Source organism: Anabrus simplex, chromosome 4 (genome assembly GCF_040414725.1).
Source record: "Anabrus simplex isolate iqAnaSimp1 chromosome 4, ASM4041472v1, whole genome shotgun sequence".
Taxonomy (NCBI): Eukaryota; Metazoa; Arthropoda; class Insecta; order Orthoptera; family Tettigoniidae; genus Anabrus; species Anabrus simplex.
The window spans coordinates 216,631,313-216,647,599 of NC_090268.1; the positions used below are offsets into that span (position 1 = coordinate 216,631,313).

Below are 16,287 nucleotides of genomic sequence, written 5' to 3' on the forward strand. Positions count from 1 at the left end.
CTCAAATTGCATCAATTAGAACGTAAACTTATTGAAAATAAATCACAACACGCGGACAAACAAACAAGGAGGCTGCCATATTGGATCAAAGATATCAAGCACTCGCAGACCATACCTGGACGAGTAAACTAGCAAAAATGAAGCTATTTCAGTGCCATCTAATGGCATAAGAAAAAATTATAAACATTCTACTTCCTTTCTACTTGATTTGTGACGCAATCTAGCGCCTTACTACATACTTAAGAGGGTGCCGATTGAATCGGCATCCTGGTACTTTTCATACAGAATGTAAGCGCCGATGCATCTTGGCACTGCAAGAGTTAAAACATAGTTACATTTAAGATTAAAAGTTACAGCTTAAAATGTGTTTACATGCAAATGAAAATACTCTGAACAAAGGAAGAAAATTGCAAATTTTGGTAACTCAGTACTTCGAGGGTTTAAAATTAGGAGGTTGGGAAGCATGGTAAGAAAAATCTGGAGTTTCCTCACCTAAATTGGGCAAGTTTGCAACAGTTGAAAATGAAAGAAATCCAGCTGAAGTGTGTCTTTAATTTGGCCTGGTTAATTCTAGAGATCAAATGGTCTGTGAATACAGTAGAAGTCCATTATAGCGAGAATTCATAACAGAGAAAAATTTACTCGCTACACGGATTGTCGTTATATACTATTCTTCATGAAACATCATTAAAATCAGTATGAGACAGCAATAAGTTTATTCAAAACTTGTTTTCGCAGATTTCCATACTACAGCTTAATCGTTATTTTTTTCATCCTGAGACAACATGAACGTGTACGTTCAATTTCATTCTGAAAAATTGGAGTAGTATCACTCAAGTGGCTCCTGAGGCAAACGTTTCAGTTTTTAAAATCAAATCATAAAAATATATTTCAAGCGCCAGTAGAGTAATGATAACCTTTTCAATATAAATTTACATGGGAATAGCCTTTCCAAAATTTAACCAGACGTGAGAGAATACAGTAAAATCTCTTTAGGAATTTCCTCATTAAAACCGTTTCTTGCTTAGCACGTCACAAATTCTAAGTCCCAATTCATGTCTTATTAAGTTTATATATAAATACCTCACTTATCGCATCACAGATTTTCACTATTACCGCATAGTACGATCACATTTTTCCTCGCCCTGAAAACATTATTTGTCATGCCTTGTGAAAGGAACAGATTTCCCACACAGATTAAAGCCCTAGCCACAGGAGGCCGGTCAGAGAAAGTTGTGCAAAAACGAGAAATGGCCTTGAATTCCTGAACTTTACCACATTCGGGAAGGAAGCCGTTAGCCTCAGGAAGTTCAATTTTTCTCTCCGGTTTTTGTTGTATGTCCGGCGCTCCCTTCTCGCTCCGCCAGCCAGCTGCACGCGCGCCTGTGTATCATTCTGCTAGCTTCGACGCGCAGCCCTCAGTGCGCGTGCCTGACCATCGAGTGTACTATAAATAGGAGCTCCCTGCCTGCTCACTTGCCCACTTCCCCCGGTGTCCAGCTCCAGAATACACCCTACGTCGAGCACGGAGGCTACTCCTCTTGAAAATGTGCTTCGACCAGGTGGACTGAATTTCTGGCAGTACGAGGTTTCACCTCTGGTCACCGCTCCCTTACCTGTTTCCGCTGCCTATGTTCCGTAATTCTTTTACAAGCCATTTTCATTCCCTAATTTACGCAAGCTCCCTTAGTTTCGCTAGGTGGAATTTCTTCAATCAATTGAACTTGCTTTTTAGGAATTCAGGCACTTCAACAAACAAGGACTCTCTCAAAGACATTTATGTTAGTGTGCCAGATAGTTTTCGACTATCAACGTGTCAATTCACAAAGACTATCTTTTCAAGATAGAAGTGTATATAAAGACTGTAAACCTGTACATATTGTATAAAGACAGACTTTTCTCAAGATTCAATATTCTTTTTTGCTTCAAAATAAATTTCAGTTATTTGTGTAAATATCATAAAGTGAAGCAATAAAAGTTGTGTTTTGTAAATTTCAACCTTGGTTACAACAGTTTTCACTGATATTACTGACTGTTCTAGAAAGCCTGTTTGTGCTTGTATTTCGCATTCCATTCAGAAATTAGACATTTATTCTGTATTGAGTGAGACAGGAAAGGTTAGCAAATATTTGTTGCATGACAGCCTATGTACGGATGAGGAACATAATCATGAAGTTTACCGGCGTGGTCATATTATTGTATACTCCACTTATGGATACTGAAAATGCTGTGATATCGCTTACTATGAAGAAAAAATTAAAATCCAGGAAGTGGACAGGCATCTACATCTTTCAACAGTGGCGTGTAGGTTGAAACTCGCACCTTCGAGTCGATCGGTTTTGTCGCATTTGAAATGACGGTCAAAGTAATCTCGCACATTGAAGAGTTTAACCTTCAAATAATTCATGGTCAAAGCGTGTGACCTGCAAACAATGTTTAATAACCTACTGCTCCGAAATATAAGGCTGCAGCTTAGATTTGTTTTAGAAAGAGTGTGATCTGCAAATAATGCTCTGACACTTTCATGGACCCCAGTGCAAATGTTTTTATTTGTTGTCTGGTGTTTTACACACCTTTTAATTGTCATTTGATATGCCCCAGCGGAAAATGTTTTCATATTTATGTTGTCTTTTTCATGCCTTTTAATACTGTCATCTTTAGAAAAAGTAGGTAGCCTATACCTTTCACTGCACCTGTACATGACGTAAAATGTACACATTACACGTTATAATTCTCATATTTTGGTCCGTATTGAATTGTACGTTAAAGTCAAAGAAATATAAATTATTGAATAGTTGGAATTTAATAAACATTAATATTTCTTTGACTTTAAATGTATGCATGTCAGAAGAAAAAAAAGGCATATCCCTGTTGGATAGTTCTGTTTCGTGTATTCAATAGTATGTTTTCTAGCTTAACACATTCTCTTTCCCCTGCAGAAACGTTCAAGCGAGATTTTACTGAATAAACTAACCTCTGAAATCTGTCATCCTTTCTGTGCCGTATTTTTTAACAATGTTGTTGACTTTGCATCCCAATCACGTACTATTACGGTTTTTGAAGATGCTGATGTGCCAGAATTCAGTCCCGCAGGAGTTCTTTTACGTGCCAGGAAATCTACCAACACGAGGCTGGTGTATTTGAGCTCCTTCAAATACCACCGGACTGAGCCACGATCAAACCTGCAAAGTTGGGGTCAGAAGGCCAGCGCCTCAACCATCTGAGTCACTCTGCCGAGCACACCATATTTTGAGATGTATCACATTCTTACTTAATTTCAGTACATAACATTAAATTAAATCGATCGTTTACTTCAGCCTTTATTTCGAACAAGTCAACTACTACTATCGGGCAGGTTATTTACGCATTTATGAAGGAAATATGTTCTCTCTCTTTTTTTTTTTTTTTTTTTTTTTTTTTTGCAGAAGAACAGTCAATGAGTTTTACAAATCGTCTCTGACATTCCTTTCAAGTTTGAATATTGGCGAGAGAGCTTGCTAGTGCGCATAGCGCGAAAACTATACCGAATACGATTGTTCGCATTCATTGTAATCGCTGGAGTGCATAAATATCAATAGTGGAAATAATAATGCACGCTTAATCGCTTGTAATAATGGATGCGTCAGTGATAGGGGTCTCACTGTATCCGAAAGATAATACACAGTTTAATATAGGAATTTTCAAGGGACGGAAAAGATCGTTCGTTACAATGGAGTTCTCGCTATATGCCGTACTCGCTAAAGCAGAATTAGACTATATGTTACACGAAGATAGGAGGGGGTGGAGCCAAATGGTGACAAATTATAACAGCAGAACATAATTTATAAAGTGCATATTGGCCAAGCAAGGAAAGGGAGACAAAAATTACTTATTATTATAATTACTGCTAAAAGCAGTAGCCTGCTGGGCTCTACATACTGCACTGTAGATATAAAATAAACTGTAAGAGCTAAAATTATTTTATTAAATTGAATGAATTTCACGTTGTGCGAACTTCAATTCTGAACTTCAATGTCAGGCTTAACACAACATCTCCTAAAACTCAAGTTGACAACACAAGTGACGGGCCCCGAGATTTCTCTTAGTTTCTCAACCGACAGTGGGAGACAGGCTAAGAGAATTACAGTTTTTATGCACCTTGGGTTTCCCTGATCGCTGCTACAATCAGATATTGATATTGTAGGTTTCAAACAGTGTACTCATTTAATACAGAGTATAAAGTAGCTATTGTTGCCTCTTTCTTTAATCCTTCGTGTAGTTAACGAAACAATATCGGAACTGTAGAGCTTCAGTGCAGCTGTCAACATGGCACAGTGCATTCATTCATTTGCCAAAAGATACCAATATTTGTGTTTTAATTATATGCAAACCGGTTATAAGATGTACTGAGTGACAGTGAATTTTATATTTCTGATGATGTGAAGGATTCGGAAAGTGATTTTGGTCCATCAACATCAAATCGTGGGCAACAAGCTCATGTGTTGGAATACAGCAGTGATTCAGATACAATCGATGACTTGTAGCAGACATAGATACAATGAGCCTACTGCACAGAAATACTAAGCAACCTAGCCAAGGTTGACGTTGATCTCTTGAATATCTTTCGAGTTACAGTATACTGCAGTCATCAAGAAAATCAGCTGTGCTGTATACAGTAGTACATGCTCATATACTAATAGACCGCAAAACACCTACGCGGAGACATCAAAATAGTTCCTTAGCCAGGTCATGGCATTATGCAATCCTACATGCCCAATGCCCAAAATATAAGTTCTCAAATAATTTAAATAAGAATAAAATGCAAGAACTGATTTGTATTCATGGTCATTAATATCAGCAAGCAATTCAAATTGAAGAGTGCCGGATACACATGCCCTCAAGCTTGACCTGCCATGTTGTATTCCTAATCTTTATGAGATCGTCCATTCACAAAGGCTCGATGGAATCTTTATCCATAGCTGCCAACTTTTAAAAATCAAAAATAAGATTTTTTCCTTGGATTTCATCACACATAATGTGCCACAGTCTAAGTGAAAAAAGGACATGATAAAAAGCATACATATCTACAGTTACAATGTGAATTGACCATTAAATTTTAGATCTTAAACTTTAAAAGATCCATTAAAATTGTTACAAGAAAATGTACCTAATCACTCTCATTCATGACACATACATATGAATAATAATACAGTCGAACCTCGATATCTCGAACCTCCATTACTCGAATTTTCAGTATCTCGAACTACTTTAGATTTTCCAGCCGTTTGTCCTATCCTTCAAGTGTATTTATTTCTCTATTCTCGAAATTTGGTTATACAAATTTCTCGAAGCATACATTTCCTCCCTTGAAGCAAAAAATACTCTGCAATTCGAATTTTGTGCAACATTAACTGTGCAATACGGCATTTGGGGTTTGTGAGTAAAGTAAAGTAAAGAAAGGGTTAGAGTGAAGCTGGAAACTAATATGACGGGAACCGAAAAACTCGAACTTCTAGTGATCGGCAAATCCTTGCCGCTTCTTGGGTGTCAATTAATTACCGGTCTCATAAGAAAGCAAGCCCAGAAGTCGCGGATGACAAGCTCCATTTACTAACCTCGGCTGCGTGTTATTGACGAGAAGTTTCAACGTGAAGGGAGGAAAGGTTAACCGCAACAGACAGAAGAGACTAATGGATTTTTTCCCAAACGTGTTAACGGAGCTATGTTTCTTGTTTCACTACTATATGTACTGTGTCGTGTCTCCTAAAAAGTTACTTTAACAAGTGTTATAATTAAAGTAATGCCGTAAAATAGAGTTTCTTTGTATATTTTTAAGTACGGTTAAACATAATGTATTCAGTAAAAGCCCGTAGATACATATGATTGAACTATGTGCTATACATGCTCAAAAACGGTATTCTCTATATCTCGAAATTTCAATAAAATTTATCTCCCGAGCTGATTCGCATAATAGTATCCTTCATTAAACTGTAAAATGAATGGAAATTTAATTTTATAGGCATTTCTGAACACTTGAAGATAACGTTTGTTATGCTTTTTGGCCATAACGCGAAGAGAAAATACCAGAAACAATCACCGACACAACTCCCAGAAAAACATTCAACTCATTAGTTATGAAGTAAGAATAAACAAAAATGCAGTGAAATGCACGAAACTAGCACATACAAAACAGATAGGCATGTCTCATACATTAACAACATATGACTAACACGGCGAAAAGCACAGAACTCCTAGAAAAAACACGTGACATACAACTCCAACGAAATTATGCACAGAAGCAATGTTAATAGTACGTGAACCACACGATACTCATTTTTCAACCCGATTAACTTGAGTCGCTAGCCTCGCTTGTAGAACGATTTCCGTCCCGAATCCCCAGCCATAAAGTACACATGCTGCTGGAGCGAGCAGGAAAGACGATACACGAAGGTGACAGACAATACACTCGCGAAATAAAGCATCAACTAAAAAAGGTTGAAAATGAGGTTGGGTAAATTACACAAGCACATAAGAATTTATTCTTTATCCTAGGGAAAGAGTATTGACTGTACTGGAGGTTATATTGGTCAGAAATAGGAAGAATTAAAAATAAATCGGAAAATCGGAAGAAGAGTTAAAAAACGGAAAGTTTCCGGGTAAATCGGAAGGGTTGGCAGGTATGTTTATCCCACTGAGTTGGTGTGCAGCCTGGTAAAGGGATCTGTTACGAATAATAACTAAACTTTTAAATTCTGGTGAGTAACAGGTGAAATGTGGCATACCATAATTCATCACGTGGAGGCAGAAGAGTCGAGATTCTGGGAATCGGACAGTCTGTGCAATATGACTGTCAATAGCCTTGTCATTAATCTGCATGATATGAGCAGAGAGAGAGTGTGAGTGTCCAACTTGGAGGTCATCCTTTATCAGATTGTAATTAGGGTAAAGTACTCTTAATTTTCTTAAATATTGCCTTAACAAAACTATATTTACATTCTAGAATTTAATTTTATTGAAATATTAAATGCGTGAATGTGCTGTTGTGAATGAATCATTACATATTTACGTTTTGGCCGTAACTTCAAATCTATCAGCCTTCCATAATTTATTTCTTTTTTGAAATGTTAAATATCCAGATGTGATCTGTCATTCACTTCTTGTTTATTCCTCACCGACAGTTAATATAATTTGTCTCATAATCTATATCACCATGGCATTTCATCCACATATTGAAATCAGCTGCATCCGGCAACAGTCTGATGTAATCGCTCTTGCTATGGGCTCTGAAGCAGCCCAGTGATTTCCCAATCAATGTGGAGGCCACTGATGGATAGACGATGTTTGATTACATCGGTTGCAGTTCTCTCTATGATGACAAAATAGTTTAAGTGCGGCAGTGTAATTTTGTTCTTGCAAGGGGTAGCAGCTTGGAGCCAGTCATTAATGAGTTAAAAGTAAATCTAAAATGAACCTGACTAATTCTGTTCTATACCATTTTACACCTCACTCAACTCAGTACAAATCTGTCACGATGGTAAAAACTAATCAGGTCACTGTAATGTCATTAAAATCAAGTTCTACCGTTTGGCTGAAAAGAACTAGATGGTCTGGACAGACTGCCAGTGTACTCACCAATCTCCTTCCTTCAGCAGCTTTAAGTTTCTCCTCAATATTCTCGAACGAGACGTTCTTGTTCGGAGAAATTGGTCGCTTTGGTGGAGTATCTGTCACTGGATCAGCCAGGATCACCTCGTAAGCCAAGCCGCCCCTCGATTTCTCTTGGCATCGGATCTCGGTAGCTGTAATTAAAATGGAAAAGGAGATAAATTGTGTGTCAAACCAACATTAACATACAAATAATATGAATCACTTTCAAAACGTCATTTAAATGAGATCTGTCTGTAACAATGGTTCTTGTTACTTTCATGCAGTGAAGTTAAAAACATTTTTACTACCATAAAGGGTGGTGATTTTTCGCAATAGCGATATTATACGGAATGCTTATAAAGGCTTGTATCTTGGCATTTTTATTTTTCATGACCTGTAAACCATATTTTAATGCATTTTGAAAATGTAACTCAATGATAAATTTACTCAAAATGAGAAATGTGTATTAAAATGTGAAGATAAAACTTTATATTTCTTTCTTCTTCTGGAAACTTAAACTGAGAAGTTTGTGCCCCTCAAATACTCAGTGTAAACAAGCAGCTCTGCATTTAAAGCAAATAAAATATTCAGGTATGTTCTACAATTTCTTTCAACACCGTCACCAATTCATCAATATGACTCAAGTTAATTTTGTACTTTTTTTTTTTTTACTATTTTGATTTTACATCAATATAAATTAGCTTCTTTCTGTGTCATGCTTTATCCGTTATCCTTAGTCGCCTCATCGTCGTCATCAATTCTCCATTCCAGCAATTATATTATACTTAATGCAGTTTTATTTTACTATTTGCTCTGTGCAAATATAATTTTAATTTCAAATTAATATTATCAAGACACACTCCTATTCATCAGATTTAACCAAAAATCTATTTTCTTCAGAACTCTGTAACTTGCTAAAGTGTGCCATCCCTGACTATCATCAACTCCTTCGCTGTCTGCCCAAATACGTACTTAGGCTCCTCATTAACGCCGCACGGGATCAGCCTGCATATGTAGTTGGGCTTGTGCAGTTTTGCCTTAATAGCTTTAACTGTTGGCAAAAATGAATGCAAACGCCATCTACTGCACACCGGAAGTCACTAAGATATTCTCTTAGCAATAGCGCTTCTCAAGTATTTATCCTCCTTGCATGGCCAAACTAGGGACAAAAGAATGACGCTAGCTGCCATTTGTTAACACTATGGCTTCCTCATCGTGCATTGCTTCATGTTCTTTGCTAAATGATGCTGAAAGAGAATTGTATTGTGATAATGATTTATTTAGTGATGAAAATGGGAGTTCAAGTTAACCTAGTGATGATTGAAATGTCAATATCATGATGAAGATTGGTATTGAACCCATGACCTTTGTGCCCTAAGAATTTTAAGTACGAAAAGTTACTACATTTCTGAACATTTCTTGATATCACGGGAGTGACACGTGGCAATGGGGTAGCTGCTTTCGGTCCCGCGCTCTGGAATATGTGACGTCATCCGCACGTGTCGCATGTGGAAGGATACAGAATAAAGTTTGAGACAGCTAAGCCATTTCGGTGGATTATTTCAGAAGGGCGCGCGTGTAGCGTCCCACGCGAAGTTGACAGAAAAGTAGTACCTATCAAATGAGGTCATCTAACCAGTTAAATTAATAAATATAAATTTTAAATGTTCAGGATCACTACCGCTAGTGAGTTAACAAATACATGGTTACATCCAAAACTCTTAAATACGATTCATTTAAGTCAGAAAGATTACGCAAATTTTCTTGGCGGCAAAGGGAAAATGCCTGGAGAGAGGGGTAATGGCTATAAATATAGAAGGGATGCCATTATGAAACCCCTGCATTGTGTTATTGAATCTTGCGTGAGAGAGTTAGACTGTTCTGTAAATCAAGCGACAAAAGTAGACTAAGTCCGACGAACAGATTTTGGCCGATATGGCTGGGGTCAAGAATCCAAATGGATTTTGTTTGAGCAAAGGTAGTCTTATAAAAGGACAGTCAAGATATTGCAGAAGAAGTATAAAGCTGTAAAATATTTTTGTGTTGTAAAAAGTAATTTGTGTGCGGGCAGTAACTACCATCAGTCGAGTGCGATCAACGGAGACGTGTGAAGGGCTTTTTTTTTTAAATGTTTATTTTCAGGAAATAAATATTATGATGTACAGTCAGAAATGTAAAATGGCCAGATAAAGCGACGGAAGGTCACTGGTAATCCGAAGGATGGAATCCGGCGTCGATTTAAGGTAGGGGCCTTGCCATCTTACCACCTACTATATCTTGTTTTGTGATGTCAAACTTATGTGCATTTGAAATGGGTTTTTATGACGCAGTTGGTCACCCCTATGTTTTTTGGCGAATGTCAAAATATGACGAAAGATCATTTGTTTTAATTAATTAATGTTATTTGTTTTACGTCCCACTAACTACTCTTTTACGGTTTTCGGAGACACCGAGGTGCCGGAATTTTGTCCCGCAGGAGTTCTTTTACGTGCCAGTAAATCTACCGACACGAGGCTGACGTATTTGAGCACCTTCAAATACCACCGGACTGAGCCAGGATCGAACCTGCCAAGTTGGGGTCAGAAGGCCAGTGCCTCAACCGTCTGAGCCACTCAGCCCGGCGATCATTTGTTTTATTTTCTGCTTGGATAAATTTAAAATATTGTGAGTGCCATGTGACATGTAAAAGTTATTAGTGAGGGCTTCGAAGTGATATCACGTCCAGAGTAGATCGTCAATTTCCATGAATTTATTGCCTATACTTTTGTGATGTTAATTGAGATAATTTTATCTGACGTAAAATTTTTCCGTTTGAATTTTGACGTAAATAATGTAAGAAATCCATGGTTACCCATTTTCAATCGAGTGGAAGCACGCTGTCGGGCTGAGAATATAGAGGGGTGATTTTTGTCACGGAGTGAAACGTTATTCTATGTCCATTTAAACTGTGTCTGACTGACAATAAAAAAATAGTAGAATTTTGAGTCATTTTGTGAAATTTAGTTTTGGAAAATACAAGATCATTATGTGAAGTGTTCATTATTAATGTATTTGTACATATTATGCGTCGTGGATTCCAAGTATTTTTTTTCAGTCTTGTTTGTCAGTGAGAGCCGTCCAGTGGAGACGAGAGTTCAGAGTTGTTGAACGAGTTCAGATGGGATTTGTGAATCAGGTGATTGGAAGCCTATAAATGTTCCGGGATATGTATAAGTCCGAGGAAGATTTTGTGTAATGTTTGGGATGGAAAGTAGAATGCGAGAATCCATGCCGGTATTAATTTGCGACGTGTACTATTATAGTAGCGAATTTTGAAGTATAATCTATGTGCACTTTGCAGGTCAGAAATAACGTATTTGTTTAATTGTCAGCGAAGCTAAAGGTTTCATTCCGAGAGGCCAATCAAGCAAGATGAACAGATGTCTCATATCACTGCAGAGCGGAGTCAGGGCTCAATGCTGATAGGAGTTCACAGCTCGAATAACGGAAAGTGCAGAGTGTGTTACGCATCGACACGAGATTGCATTTCTTGGCAGGGGATAACGTTAAATGTTGGATCTAGTTGAAATTTTCATCCGGAAATAACGTGCGAGTTATTAGATACTGTAAATTTGTTTAGTTGAGATTGTAATGTACATTCGAGACCACGAACTTGTACTATAATGAGTAAGGTTAGCCCATTTCAGGGTTGTCCAAAATATCGAGCGATGGTAATGATGACTGAAATAGAAACAGACTTTCAACGTATTAGTGCGTGTTGAAGAGATGTTAAGTACATGTATGTAACACGACCTAATACATTGAAAGTCTGTTTCGATTACAATGCGGTCGTGAAAATTCAATATTCATTGGTAATGATGATTGTTTTGTTTGTGAGGGGCGCACAAAGCTTCACGGAAATTATATGATAAAGATATGACATAGTAATCGGTTAACATTGTACGGCGAGTTACTATTATGGTTTTGTACATAATTATCAGGGTTATCCAAGTAGTAATAATGGTTAGTATTAAATTAAATTAAAGTGTGATATCACGAAACAAGATAAATACTGGAAATAAGTGATGTAAATTTTTTCCAGCTACCGACGAGAGACATCCGACATGATAAAAAAATTAATTACGTCAAGACTTGTGTAAGGACATGTGAAAGAAACCATTCGTCCGCGGAGATAGAATTTGTTGTTCATTAAGATTTCATTAAATCATTTAAATTTATTTAATTATTAAATTCAGTGGAAACTTATTTTGAAATAACTTGGAGATGCATTCTGGAAGTCTTAGTATGTTTTCTGGGGAATATGTAAATGTTAACGTAAAGATTAAGGGGAAATATCCGAAGGTAATGGATTTTACTGCCACAAAGTATTGTGCGCATTGTTGTTGTGGCATTATTTAACTTTGATTGATTGAGCAGTAAATGTGCTGGGGTTAGTAAAATGGAAACTTTGGTCATCAACAGATGTAACTTAATTGTGTTTAGCTTTCAGCTTAGAAACTTGGATGGTCATGGGGTCATCAACCTCAGTGACTTAGAGTAGAGCCATATGCCACCGTAGAATCATTTTCCTTGTGGCCATCATCCGCAATGACTTTAAAGTAACTTAGAAGTTTAGGTGTCAGTCCATGACATAGTCGCAGGTCACATTGATTCAATTAAGGGTCCATGCCGTATAACCACTGTGTGACACACACACCGATTGGACTGCCTGAATTATACCCATAGTCCAGAGTTCGTGTTACGAGGACGGGAACATAAAAGAATCACTATGATGGTACATGTAGTCTCACATGGAAGCCGAATCTAAGGATTTCCAGACTTTCTTTTCCTTAATTAATAATTGAGACATTGGTTTCTAATAAGGATGCCCATCAGGCAGTTATGTCAAAGGCTCACACCAGTGTTCTGATCTTCTGTATAAAATGATTGTGGTGTCCAGTGGACACGATTGGGTCCCAACCTTACCGATGATAAATGATTAACTCTTCAGAGATTACTTGAATAAGTAGGAATATTTTTTAAACAGACCTTTCATTTGAGTAGATAGATTAGAATTACTGAACCCTACCTTTACCTCAGCAAGTGACGAAGAACCCGATACGATCCAAGAGATAGATCTCATGAACTTTTGCTGATAGGTATGGAAGGTAGGTATCCTTCAGTATGGACCAAAGGGTTCAGTATGAGAGTGGTATTCTCGATATCATTTTACCAGCAACAGGTGGTGGTGATGTGCTTCATATTACTGTAAATTTCCACAAATATGTATGTTCTCTTCCCATCTCTGATACACACTACAATTTACTGGGCAAGCAGGTTTGAAAATAGATATTCCTGACAACTTTAATTCAAATAACTACAGTTCTGTAATTTTTTCAAATGACATTTATAGTTTATTTGAAAATGAATTTTCTATCTATATACTTGTTTATGTGCATGAGGTTTTAGAACACCGTGGAGAAAGCAAGGTAGTCTAAGACAGTGAAAGAGTTGATGGAAGTCAATAAATTTAGGAAACAACTTCTAAGTAATAAAATATATGTGTATTTAAAAAGAAGGGTTATATTGGAAAAATGTTTTCATCCCAAAACCTATTTTTATAGTTTTTGGAAACACCAAGGTGCTGGATTTCTTTTCCTCAGGACTAGTCGTTTACATGCCGTAAGTCTCCCAAGATGAGGCCAGCACCTTCAAATACCACCAAACTGAGTTGGGATCGGACCCTGTAACTTCATTCAACTCAGTAGACAAGAGCTTGATTATCAGAGCCACGCAATCCAGCAGTTCTATTAATAACAATAGTATATTATATGGACAAAAGGTTTCAATTCCTTTCCGAACATGCACTTCAAAGACAAATTCTGGAAAAAATGTGATCATAATGCGAAAAACTTCTGCTCAAGTTACTATGTCAAAAAGTACTTGAAGTCACGGACAGATCAATAAATAATGGTTATATTGCATCTTTGAAAAGTATTTGTACATAAGGTCAGACGAAATCTTCATGTGGAGGCTTTGAAGAGTCAAGTTAGCACGGAGTTCCTTTGGAAAGCTGAATATTGTCTTCAAAAGCAATCTACCTGTAAGTCTAAAATCAGTCTATCAATCCTACAATTGTGGAACTTTTAGCCTAGATGCAAAGAATATCCAAATGCTCCGAGAAGCCCAGAGAGCAATGAAAATAATTTTGGGCATTTCCCACAAAGATCAACGTTTGGATTACATTTCAAACCTCTGCAAAAGATGTCACTGCTACTGTGAAGAAGAGGAACTATGGTGGACTATGCTATGGAGGGTAAGAGAAGCAGCAGGAGACCCAAGGCAGCGATGGTTATTACAGACAGTTTATTGATTTAATGATAAGAAATGTGGAAATAAATGAAGCCACAAAGCTTGTGGAAAATAAGAGGATTGTGAGGGCAGTTAATCAGGGTGTCCACCAAATCCAGATTTTAAAATTCCCTGACATTTCCCTGTTTTCCAGACATAAAAACCAGTTTTTTCCCTGACACATGATGACAAAAAACATAATTATAAAGGAAGTGTCAGTAATATTAAAAACATTTTTAAAACTTAACATCCAAAAAAAAAAAATGAGCAATTAATGTGCATATTAAAACTTGGAAGTTTAATTTAGTCTGATTAAATTCACTTTAAGTTTTTTTTACATGTATTACCATTACTGCTTCAGCGAAGAAACTTCTTTGTAGCCACCAACGACTCGAGCTTCTGCCATCACCCTCCATTTCTTTTCTAATTCTTTCAGCAACAAAGCGGCCTTTCTCTTACTTTTTGCAAAGAATCTTCTACTTCCTATATTTCACGTTTCTCCTTTAGATTTTGAACGTACAAAGCATGAGCACTCCTTGCAGCATGGAGGATGTTCTTATTAATGGAGACCTTTTCAATTCCACCAGGGTTTGGGATAGAATCGTGTATTATTCTTTGTGCTACAAGGGATACTTGTAGCATGCTCTCTACTATAATTTCTTTATTAACAGGAAAACCACATTCAAGTGAAGCATTTCCATGAAACAATATTAGTATCATTTTGAGAAAGGAAGCCAACTTTTCTGTTTTCAAATTTACTATTGGAAGAACAGTGCGAAGCCAAAAGTGATCTAACCTCTCGTCTTTAGAATACAAAGAATTCACTTCTTTCAAAGTATCATTCTCACAAACAGAAGTGAACTCCCTTTGTACATGAATGGCTTCATTACCCGAGATCCATTTGTTTTCAACAAAGGCATTTAAAGCTATCCTTAGCAGTCTGCTGCTTAGAGGCTACTTGGCTACACTTGGATCGAAACAAGAAATTAATTTAGTCAGTTTATATGCTAGCGGTGAGCAGATGTGGCCAACAGCTGGAAACTGCAGATGATGACGACGATATGCCAGCGGTGACCTTTCCAGTAACTATTTGCACAAAGCTACCATTCCTCTCAGACAATCTGTGCAAAACACTAATATATATCTATCATTGAATCCAGGATTGCCACGAAGTGCTGCTTTAGCAGCATAACCTATGTCAATTTTAGATGCAGGCAGATTTTCTTTACTGTCTAAATACGTTTTAGGAGATTTTCTGAAGACTGCAGTGACTCAGACTCAACAAACCTTGTCATGATATTTATCATCAATGAAAGATTCATAAAGGAGTGATGCAAATGGGAGACCTGTCAAACTTTTAGGAATGGTTCCAAATCTCCAACAAGTGATAATAAAAATGACAACTTGGCCTTAAGAACCTTATCTTTAAGTGAAGTTGATACTATTTTGAAGCTGTTACAACTTGGGATTTTCTTGTCTCTGTTCCTTCCACATATTTTTCGACATTAGGTAGGATATCTATAGTATGTTCAATAACTTGAAAATTTTCAAGCCATCTTATAGCATAATATTTCGAAGGAAATACATTTGAACCTGAATAATGTATATAATCAGCACGACTTGCAGGAGCGTAGCAAAACAAGAAGTGAAGAGCACGAAGAAACTCTGCAATATTCCACTGGGTTTCTTTTACTGCCATTTTATATGAATCGTGCACAGTATGCAAGCCACAAGATCCAATGTTCAACAAAATAGGAGCATCTAGATCATCTAATAAATTACCCAAATCCTGAAGGAACTTTTTATTAACATTTGGACCATCCACTGAAATTCGTAATTGAGTCCTTGCTGTGCTGGCAAAAAACCATTTAACAAATCTGAGGAGGTAGAGTGACGAAGAAACATGGAATCAAAATAAGAAGTGCATACTTCAGTAGTACCAGGATTGAAACAATGAACTACAAGATCTATTTGGCCTATCTGAGAAACTTTATTCAGTGACTCGTCAAACCCAACGGTGAAATGTGTGCACTTACTACCCATCTCAAGAACTTGTTTATGGAAATAGAGAGCCAAACCATGAGTGATTGTATATTCAACTTCTGTTCTGTGCAGTTGAACTTTCAAAGCTGTTTCAGAGTCTGGAAACATTACTGGAAAAAGCTGAGAACGCAATATAGGTCTAATTCATCGAGTTCACCATTCCCCAACAACACAGAATATTCAATAGTAAGCAGATAAAACATTGAAAATTTGATCGATCAATCATATAGCTATTAATATTATTGATTACTTCACATTCGAGATCACACTTTAACTCTTCATTAAAAT

At 37.0% G+C, this 16,287-nt stretch overlaps 1 protein-coding gene across 5 annotated transcripts in view; it reads right to left on the bottom strand.

The window, feature by feature from the left end:
* stai (stathmin) overlaps positions 1-16,287 on the bottom strand; it is a 134,041-nt gene that overhangs the window by 40,204 nt on the left and 77,550 nt on the right. For all 5 annotated transcript variants that reach the window (XM_067145358.2, XM_067145359.2, XM_067145360.2 and 2 more), the window contains one exon: positions 7,612-7,778. In XM_067145358.2, the coding sequence (XP_067001459.1) occupies positions 7,612-7,778 (167 nt within the window). The remainder of the gene's footprint in view (positions 1-7,611; positions 7,779-16,287) is intronic.